This window comes from Musca autumnalis, unplaced genomic scaffold, assembly GCF_047663935.1.
Source record: "Musca autumnalis isolate F117 unplaced genomic scaffold, ASM4766393v1 scaffold_4, whole genome shotgun sequence".
NCBI lineage: Eukaryota > Metazoa > Arthropoda > Insecta > Diptera > Muscidae > Musca > Musca autumnalis.
The window spans coordinates 132,242,586-132,253,936 of NW_027411977.1; the positions used below are offsets into that span (position 1 = coordinate 132,242,586).

At 33.8% G+C, this 11,351-nt stretch overlaps 1 protein-coding gene across 3 annotated transcripts; it reads left to right on the plus strand.

Annotated features, from left to right (window-relative positions):
* The first annotated feature begins 552 nt into the window (after window positions 1-552).
* Window positions 553-11,008, plus strand: pall (F-box protein pallbearer). 3 transcript variants are annotated; one of them, XM_073981085.1, is made up of 5 exons: window positions 570-811; window positions 933-1,060; window positions 1,138-1,496; window positions 1,602-1,786; window positions 9,966-11,008. In XM_073981085.1, the coding sequence occupies exons 1-5, from the start codon at window positions 710-712 to the stop codon at window positions 10,458-10,460; spliced, it is 1,269 nt and encodes a 422-aa protein (XP_073837186.1). In that variant the 5' UTR covers window positions 570-709; the 3' UTR covers window positions 10,461-11,008. The 3 variants fall into 3 exon arrangements, with proteins under 3 accessions (XP_073837184.1, XP_073837186.1, XP_073837185.1); XM_073981084.1 differs by having other exon boundaries at window positions 606-811; window positions 1,138-1,514; XM_073981083.1 differs by having other exon boundaries at window positions 553-811; window positions 1,138-1,786.
* Window positions 11,009-11,351: the final 343 nt, after the last annotated feature.

An 11,351-nucleotide genomic window follows, 5' to 3' on the forward strand; every position in this document is an offset into this window, starting at 1 on the left:
CGAGTGCTTCCAAAATGTATCGAGCGCAGTGCATTTTCATAACTCCGAGTGGACTGCGTCGAAAGATGTATTGAAATCATAACTCTGCATTGCACTACTTCTAAACTTTTTTGCTGGGGTATCTATTAATTGAACGAGATTGCCCAACTCTAGTTTAAATAGACCAACATTTTTGTGTGAAAATTGGTAATATTTATAATATAGATCTAAATGCATGGGTACATAAGCTGCCTCGCCTGCTTACCTTGCTTGCTTCTGATAAAAGAATAAAAAAAGAAAAGGGCAACCCAGTCAGAAATTTGCTCGGCCTTCTGTATTTTTTTATTTTTATTATGTCGGAAATGAAGTAGGAAAGCAAGGCAACCAGGCGAGGCAGCTTATGTACCCAGGTCTTTACACATTTTTCATGTGGTTGTTGTTTTTAACGCATAACGGACTCTATGTGCCGGGGCCATAAAGAATTCACGTTACGCGTGCCTATAATTTTAACAATTGCGCATTGTACGCCCAATCAGCTGTTTTCCATCTACGTTGCATTACGTTAATGTCGTCACTAATCAACATTTTTCGTTCAGCTTGCAAATTTCAGCTTCTTTGTCTTCGTTAAAAAATATCGTTTGAAAACACTAACATCATTCTAGAACTAAAGACGAATCGAAAGTATTGTTTATATTAAATCTTTGGAAAACATTAATTTTCCATCACAAAAATGTGTGGAAAGAGTCCACTCAACATCCTGGACTTACCCAATGTGGTATTAATGGAAATATTTGAGTATTTAAGTTACGATGAAGTTTCAAAGAAAAGATTAGTAAGTTGCTACTATTTCCCATTGTTTTTGATGTAAACAAACACATAATATTGTGGCGTGTGTACTTCAAATGAATCTACCACTACACCACTATTATTTATTTTGTTTTGTTTTTCTTTAGGTTTGTCGACGTTTTGACCACATCTGCCAACAGGTATTAAACGGAGGATTTAATAAAGTCATAAAACAACATTCGATAAACTTTAAACGAATTAAAGCTCTTCTGCCCCGCAGAGAATCGGAGCGACGGTAAGATGCTTCCCGTAAATAAATTGTAGACAAGGTCATTTCTATGTGTATATATAAATTATTGTTGCTGCGTTTAGAAATCACTGCCTGGCCCGTCATGCAGACATCCTTACTTCCATAGAGACGCGCATTTCGATGCTCTCAATGACCTATTCCAAATACATGGACTTGAATTTGTGCTGCTTTATTCCTGGAAAAGTTCTCGATGAAATAATTCGTATATTGCGTTTGATAGCCAAAAGCAATAAGCCATTGAGACCCCATGAGGTTCTGCAAGAATTACGAGATATTTCATCCATGGCTATAGAACATTTCGATGAAAAAATTGTGCATCAATTGAAGAAAACGTTTGCGGATAACAGCAATAGCGGAAGTAGTAGTAGTAAAATGTGCTGTCCAGAAATCAGACGTTTGACTCCCAGCAATACTGGTCTGGGTAATATTTCGTTCAGTGGTATGGGAGCATCATCCCCGCCGTTTGTAACACCTTACATCTATGGTAGTAATGAATATATTTTGGAACCTCTCACTCATCGTTTAGGAAGTACATTAAAGACCGCAGCATCCGGTAACAGTGGTGCTGGAAGTAGTGTCGATCATCAGTCACCCTCTACATCATCAGCATATTATGCAGCAACACATCCTCCCGGGGATTGTCCAGAGGCTCGTTCAGCACTGATGTATTGCAAAAAACTTGAAGGCGATTATAAAAAGGGTGTGGTTAAGGTAATTTTGCCTTTGTATATGCATTTAAATTTGTTTTAGCAGTCCTGTAGGATACGTTGACAATTGATCGTCTAAAAGGGCCTTCCGATGTTTAGTAAGGCATGATGCAGTTGAAAGTTTATGTAGTGGCGAATTTTAGGATGCAGACAGTAGTTGAAATGAGAAGCCAAGTACTTTATGACTATGTGTGAAATTTCACTTTTATGAAATTTAAATGTACTTTAGATCTTAAATATTTTAAAGGCATTCGTCGTGATTACGAACGTATGAATTGAGGATACCGAAAATAGTACTTACCAGTTTCCTGTTGCATAAAATGAATAATTTTACACTAGCCAAATGTATTTTGAGCGCGAATGTTTTTGTTTTCAATATTGCTATCAACTGTTGCGCGTACTTTTGTCAATTCAAACGTCATAATACAGTAGCCTACATACATACTGTTTATAATGATTCCATAGGCTTCGGAAATATCCATATCATTTAGACATCGATTTATTTGTAATCGACAAAAACTCCAGTTGTATGAAGGATATTTTTAGATTTCAATTCAATTTTAATTTATTTTTCTCACATTATTTATGTTCCCTTGAAAAATCCCATTAGTTTCTCGTTTGAAAAATATTTCTTGTAGACATGTGTTATTAATATCAACTCTTCGAGTGATTTAGGGTTTCCAAATTAGAAGTACCAGAATTTATTAATTTACTGAACCCTTTATTTAAATTGACGAAGGCATATAACAAAATACTTAGACCATGTTTATATTATAGCCTTTTGCAGGGTTATAGTACGTTTATACATAACCGGATTTAACAAACCCACTCGGTTTTAAATGTCAATTCCATTGCATGTACGTCAAAGAAATCCCCATAAGGAAGGGTCACCCGACAAAAACCTATAATATAAACAGCCTATTAACCTTCTTAATGAGGATTTATTTGACGTATACGCAAAGGAATTAACTTTTGAAACCCAGTGGGTTTGTTAAATCCGGTTATATATAAACGTACTATAACGTACTCACCAAAATACGTTCTGTTGAACGGCCGTATTACCCAAATACGCAAGGTCCGTATCTTCATTAAAATCAAACAAAGATGAAAAACAAACCCTGCATTTATAAAAGTGGCATATATAAATGCAATTCCCATTCAAAACAGTTTACACTTTTCTAATTTCTGGAATAGGCCGACTTCCGTATTGTCAGCCATACAATCACACACATAGGCACCTGTTTAGGCAAGCCGTTAAGAAATACATACATATTAGGGTATCTGGAGTAACATTACAACGTTATTTATAAATTACTATTATTACAAATTTGTTTTAGAGCATTCTATTACACTATTTTCTCCTACCACAGACCATTTTTTAAACGCAATATTAAGTTTGTAGGCTTTTAAGCGGTTATAATTATAGGAGTTCCTTAGGGGTTATTTTTTTACAGGAATAATTTGTTTTGTGACATGAGTTCGAGTCTACAGCAAAACATCATTTTCAACGGTGGCCAAACCTCTCGGCGTAATGATGGCTTTCATTTTTAGAGTATTTCAGCCATGTTAAACTTTTCAACAATTGGTGTTGACCATTTTGGTTCGATCTCGACGGAAAGAAGCAGCTCCCAAATCATATCAATCAACCAAAAAAGTAAAAACGGTCAGCACTTTGATACGTAGAGGTTTGTTCCCAATGGGAGGTTCGTGCGATTTGTTATATCCGATAGACTAACGATATTGGGAAAACGTTTTTCAAAATATGGTACTCCTTCGGGTTGTTCATTCCCAAACAATCCTATTTGATATATTTAAAATATTGGCTTTAATGCCCAATGGAAAAACTCTTATATAGGAGCTATTTGAAATATGTCCTATCTTCAACCAAATCTGGAAATAATAAAAACATCGAAATAATAAATGGAGCTCCTGTTAACCGTGTATTAAAAGGCAAGACTTTAATACCACGAAATGAAAAGAAAAATATGAACATTTTGACAAAACATTAGATAACAACAGTACTTAAATGTGTCCATATAAATTAATTGGAGCTCCTGCTACACTACAACAACAAAAAATTAAATCAAGACCTACATTTTATTAAAAAGTATTTATAGAAAATATTGTAATAAAGAGTTGTTTTTAATCTGAATGGTATTACACAAATTGTTTGCAAAGTTTTTTTTTTAATTTTTATGTGGACATATTTGTAATATAATCGCAGGTAGTACCATTAGCAACAATACGAGTATGTACTCACATCTTTTTACCATCATAATTGCAATCTTTAATTATACGGTATACAGCTATATGATAGTAAACAATATTTCAAGCAATGAGTTGGCTTGTATATTTGACATAGATATACAGTCCGTATCTAATGTATGTATTTTGATATAAAGCTCATACTTACTATATTATAAAAACATTTAAATGCTTTGATTGATATGTAACATTACAAAAAAATATCTAGTATTGGCATCCCTAATCTTATATAAATGTCATTAGCAACACAGCCCTACAGATGTTAGCAGTAAAATTAAAACGTTGAAAACATGAACTTTGAGCAACATAAATTTTATGCAGGTTTTCAAAAAAGTTATTATTATTGAAAAGCATACAGATAATCTAAGAACTGGGTTTCAAAAACAAAATATCTATAACAACACGTGCTTCGCATAACCTAACATTTAAATATAAATTAATAGAGTCGATAATATACTATATTGTAGGCTTGTGTAATTTTGACAATTTATGGAAACATTTTAATGGAAACTGGTAGGTCAGCTGATAGCGGTGTGATATCATGCTTTCAGTTCTACGACAGCGTTATAACTAAAATATCTCTTTTTGATTTTTTTAGTAAAATGAAAATTTTTGTTGCAAAAAAACGGCAATTTAAGAAATTGGTTTACATTTTTATTTTCTAAGTTTGATACATACATACAAATTATATACATATGTATATATTTATTTATTCGAAATTAAAGGAACATTTGTACCAGTTTTTAGTATCACAATCGTCATACGCTTTTACATACATACAAGTTTTACATCTTCTATTTTATACTTGTTTCTAAAATATTTCGTTACATATTTATACGTTTCATAATCTAACATCACAGCTTCGTCCAAATTCGACTAAAACTTAATGTGTATTTATATTGAACTAATTTTTCCTGGTCAGTTCAAAATCGAATCCTTCAAAAAACAAGTAAAAAAGTATGAGTCGCTTTTGCCGACACAAATATACCCTCAGCCTGTGTGAGTTGATCTACGGACAGATCGAAAAGCGGCAACATACCCAAGATCCTTTTCCTTAAAAATTATGTATTTTGAGTGTTTTCTGTTTTTGGAGTGGTCTTTTTTGGGCGTATGAACAAGACGACAAAAATTTGAATTAAAACTCTGAAATGCTGCGTTGGAGGTAAAATTTTGGAAAAGCCATCACGCCAACCTGTCATTTCAGTTGGTCACCGTATAATTTACATCTTTTGGACTACTACGTCAGTATGTATTGACTTGCGAAAAACATGAGTAGTTTCGGTATAAATTTCGAAAGGATCTTCCAAAATATCCTAACCTGCGTTTAAACAAAAATATTGAATTTTTGTGCGGGAAGTTCCTTAAGGAGAAGACCGATATGGACCATTTTCGAAGTTAAACTAAATTTGGACAAAATATTACGAAGGCCAAATTTTGCTCGGAATCGGGTGATCCGTTCGAGAGTTATCATGCGCTCCAGCCACTACACATGGTACCATAGAAGTTTTTACAACAAAAATCAAAGACATTCGAGAGGAGGTCCTAAACTGCGCTTTTCCGAAATTTTGTGTGGGAGGTACCCGAAGGAGTGGACCGATAGAGTCCATATTGGAACCTCCCCCCTGGTTATGTCGGCGATCAATGTTGTTGTCTTCCCACTTGTTCTAGATCTAATTCTGCAATTACCAGTAATGACCCCTACAGCGATTCTGACTGGCGTAGTATGAGGTGGGAAACATTCTACGCCCTGAGATTTTCGGACAGATTGACTTCTATACTTTGCAACTAGGTACGTCTTGCAAATACGTAAGATTTTCTATGCGTAGATCTTACCAACTTCATTGAGGAAGAAGCAAAGCGGTGGCTTGACACAGTCCACCATTCGAAGGTCAGGTCAAAGGACTGGAAGCGTCGTCTTGTTAATTAATCAACTGTCTGATTGTACTCTACATTGCAGCGCCATGGTACCCTACAGGACTTAACCGCTATATTATGCATGCAAATGACTGTTCGAAAAATACCAATACACTTACTCATATTCACTGTCACACCAACTAACAACCTCACTGCCGATAAAATTTCGTTGTCAGTAATTAATGTAAGTGCTTTGAAAGTAACTTCAAATTTTTTCCGAACGTTTACACATGCAAGTTTTGACTAAAAATTAAAAAAAAATGATATTTCGACTATAATATGTATACACAACTGTCTGCAAGTTACTTGCATGTGTAATCATTGGGTGATAGTTCTAGGGCTTTCTGTACTGCAAAAACTTCTGTCAGATGGTAAAAATGCGTATGAAAATCGCTGGATGAGAGGAGATATTCATAATGAAGAAACAAGCCTCGAACTCATTACAACAACTTAACTTATTTGTGATTCTCAGGTCGATAAAGAATTCAATGCCGAAGTGTGGAATAGAAGTTATTCAACTAAACTTTCCACTTGAAATTTGTCGGTATAGATCCAGGGGCTCAAATCTGTTTCTATGAAAATGTGAAATGAAAACTGTTTGTCCCAATTTACATTAGGCGAGTTTACTTGCGGCAATTGTCAGTTTGTAGGTGAGAGAGGGTGCTGAGAGGCAAAGGGTTACCATATGCCTCACCTCTCTCTCCTACAAAATGAAAATTGCCGCAAGTAAACTCGCCCAATGTAAATTGGGACTTATAAAGAAAAAACTGTCAAATGAAAAAAATTATAAATGAAATATTTTTAATTTCAAATTTTCATAGATACGAAATCCAGCCCCAGGCTTTCATATAGCCCCCATAGAACGGTACCTCCCGATTTTCGGTACTTTGAAGGTTGCGGCCTCAATATCCCACCGAAATGACTGATATTTGGTATTTAGTCTTCGTTGGGGGTATAAAAAAGCTTTCCACTTGAAATTTGCGGTATAGGTCCAGGCTTTCATATAGCCCCCATAGAACAATACCTCCCGATTTTCGGTATTTTGAAGGTCGTGGCTGTGGTTATACATTTCCCTATTTTATTGACTTGTCTGAAGAGAATTTTAAACAGAAAAAATGTAAATTTAAACATTTTTGAAGATATTATTGAAATACTTGTGCATACGAAAATATTGGTTTGTTCCCGTACTGCAAGAATCTACTAATTTTTACTATTTTTCCCCATGGTAGAATAAGAAAAGGTAGCAGCAATACACAGCTGACTGAACTGGGTTGTAACGTTAGTGTCAAATTTCATATGACATTTTATACGTTTATTTCTAATTCGATGTACATTAGGGACATATATTTTTTGAGAAAAAAATATATCATTCGGAAAAAACCATTTCCCAGAAAGACTTCTTCATATCAATGATATGTAACCTCCTCCAAGTTCGAACGATAAGCCGCGCAGTAAATCCCCGCTTGTAGAGGCGATAAAACGTTTGTTAATATGTGAGGTATTTTGTTAAAATTTAAAAAAATAAAGCCCTAATAAACATGTGCTTCTTTGATTTCTAAAACAAAACATTGAAACAGCTTCTCCTTTTTCTATGAATTTCCAGCGACCCCAAACTTTTCTGCTAGAATTCTACTTTCTGCGAGAATTTATGCATTTAGTGGAATGATGTGGAAGCATTAAAATTGAAAATGTAACGAATTTTCATTCATGTTTTCCAAAATATTCAACCAAATGTGAAAAATTATTAGTTTTTTAAATTCCAATAATTTATAGACATTTCCTTGTTTTGTTTACAAATACAACTGGCAGTAACGTTACAAACAAAAACAAATTCCTTTGTGGTTGTTGTTCGAGTTGTATTTGTTGTAGTATTAACTTTACCTTGTATTTGTTCTACCATGATTTTTCCCATGGTAGAACAAATACAAGGTAAAGTAAATAAATAACAAATACAACTCGAACAACAACCACAAAGGAATTTGTTTTTGTTTGTAACGTTACTGCCAGTTGTATTTGTAAACAGAACAAGGAAATGTCTATAAATTATTGGAATTTAAAAAATACCTCACATATTAACAAACGTTGTACCGCCTCTACAAGCGGGGATTTACTGCGCGGCTTATCGTTCGAACTTGGAGGAGGTGACATATCATTGATATGAAGAAGTCATTCTGAGAAATGGTTTTTTCCGAATGATATATTTTTTTTCTCAAAAAATATATGTCCCTAATGTACATCGAAATAGAAATAAATGTATAAAATGTCATATGAAATTTGACACTAACGTTACAACCCAGTTTAGTCAGCTGTGTATTGCTGCTACCTTTTCTTATTCTACCATGATTTTTTCCGATAACATAAAGGAAAAAATGCTATCGTAGTAAAAAATAGTAGCTTCTTGCAGGTTCTGGAACAAAGCATATGTAAAATGGATAAATTTAGCATATGCAAAAATTTTGCATATTTTTGCATACGTGATATGTTTCGATTGCAATTTAATCAGAAGCCAAAAATATGCCCAGCCCCAAAATTTGACATTAATCGGACCAAAAATAGGGGTTGCATAAAATTCTGCTGTATACTTATAAATAATTGGTCTGTTCCTTTTCTTTTGAAAGTGGTAAAACCGGCAAAACTAGTCTAAGATGTAAACTGCACTCATATGAATTGTATGGTGTCTGATGTAGAGGAACGCTTTTCGAGTAAAAAGTGGTAAAACTTGAAGATTTTTGCACGTAAAGGAACAGAGCTAATACCTCCATATCACATGTGGTATCCGATGGAATTGCAATTTATGAATTTCGAAAAAAGCTGAGCTGTGCTGAATTGTGCCCGTTTGCGACAAAAGATTTTTTTCGAAAAAATTTCGACAGAATTGCAATTTTCGAATTTCGAAAAAGTTAAGTTGTGCTGCATTGTGCTCAATTTGTGATCATTTGTGCCGCACAAATTTTTTTCGATATCTCGTACCATTTTCAAAACAACCGATATTTTCGAATACATGACAGAATTGCAATTTTCGAAATTCGAAAAAACAAAAGTTGTGCTCAATTCTACTCAATTGGGCCAACTTGTGCCGTTTAAATTTTTTCAATATCTCGAACCGTATTCAAGATATGGCAATTTCGAAAAACCCGTTTTTGTATGAAAAATTACTTTACTTTCTGTAATAATGCAAATATCCGGATCATCGTTTTTGTGCTGCGTTGGATTCACCGAGCACAATTTTTCGTCCATACATTGCAAATTTCCAACTTTACTCGTTACTCGCTGAAAATGAAAAAACCTTATCATTTCCGCAAAAAAAGAATTTTTCAATTCTACTCGTTACTCGTTAAAATCGCAAATAATTTTCAACGAAAAATCACTGTAATTTTGGAAAAATGCAAATATCGAGATGATCTTTTTTGTGCTGATTTACAGTGATTTTTCGTTGAAAAACATTATTTTGCTATTTTAACGAGTAGGGATGGAAATTTGTAATGTATGAACGAAAAATTTTGCTCGCCGAATCCAACTCAGCACAAAAAAGATGATCCGCATATTTGCATTATTACAGAAATGACAGTAATTTTTTGCGACACAAACTGAGCACAATTCAGCACAACTTCAATTTTTTCGAAATTCGAAAATTGCAATTCTGTCAAAATTTTTTTGAAAAAAAAATTTTGTCGAATATCTCAGACATTTTTTCGAATATCGAAAAAAAATCGGCACAAATGGGCACATACCTAGAACAACCTTTCGAAATTGCAATTCCATCGGATATCACATCCATATCACACACACTGTAGTTATTATTTTGTGGTTGAAAATAAAATATATATTTTAAAGATCATCCTTACACTATGTAGGCATCCCGCCGAATTATGTAAAAATTGCTAGATTCTTAATAAAACTGTCAACTAGTTTTGAGTTTTAATTGAACCGATATAATAAAAAAACTACATTCTATAAAAATGGCAAATAAATTATTCAAATTATTTAAACAACTTATTTTGTAGATGCATCGTATGCAGCAAATACAAAATTTGCAATATAAACGTTTACAACAAGCATTAAGTTCTGTTGCTGAACTTAATGTGCAAATCGTTGAATTGAAGAAACGCTTAGAAGATGTGGATGCCAAAAATCGTGAAATATCGGCGAATATACGACATATAAATGGTGGTGCCTCGCCAGATACTGCCAAAACCACACCGCCATTGTGTGACACCGATGCTGTCATCACAGTAGATCCTACTGTTGCAGCTACAACTACTACAACCACATTGCCAACTGAAACTGGAACTTCCTCGGCCTCGTGTACTCAACACAATAAATCTAATGATGAAATTGATAAGAAAGCCATTAAAAGGCGCTGTGATGACGATGATGGTAATATCGCAGACACTGGTCCATCAGCAACGGAGGAGGGGTCCATAGAAGACAATGACGTAGACGAACAACAGTGTAATGTATCTTGTATTTCAGTTAAAAAAGCAAAGTTAGAACAATAATTTCTCGTAAAGTACTGAACCGACATACTAAACACTTACAATGTACGTTTAAGCATATAACATTTATTTAAACAAAAAAATATATATATCCTTCTAAAATTTTCAGCGATATTATGTACATTATACTACAGTAGTTTTCGTTTACCTGCACATTGAAAATTTGCAGACATTTTTGTGCACGTAAGCCAAAAATGCAGTTAACTCAAATTTGATATAAAGCCGCATATTTGTTCTACGCAAAAAAAAAAAATGAAATTTGGCACCTAAAACTAATGCGGCTAAGTGAAAACCACTGTATTTGATATTCAGACTTTTAAAACACACGCTTACACTTATGTATGTACATATATTTTTAAAATCCTTTAACAATTTACAAATTTCTTTGTAAACTCAACAAAAAATATTTCATTATTTAGATCTTAAAGAATTTCCATGAACTTCTTTTCCAAAACGTAACAATTCTGTCAAGAAATACATATTATGAAAGAAATAAAAGAAAAAAAACAACATTTTTAAATCATTTGTGCTATATGATAATTGTTTTAATACATGTCGATTTTTATTTCATATTTTTAATAGCATTAACGAATATATTGGAATATGTGGGTATATTGATAAAATTTTAAAGATAAACGCGTAAGTAGAATTTTCTATGTCCATATTTACATTAGGCAATTTTCCTTGCGGCAATTGTCAGTTTGTGGGTAGGAGAGGGCGTTGAGGGGCAAAGGGTTACCATATGCCTCACCTCTCTATTCTTCAAACTGACAATTGCCGCAAGGAAAATTGCCTAATATAAATATGGACTATCATACGATTATGAATGTTCACACAGGGAGCTGCCATGAACCAGAAGACGGAACATTGAAAATAATGTCGCAACTTGTGAAC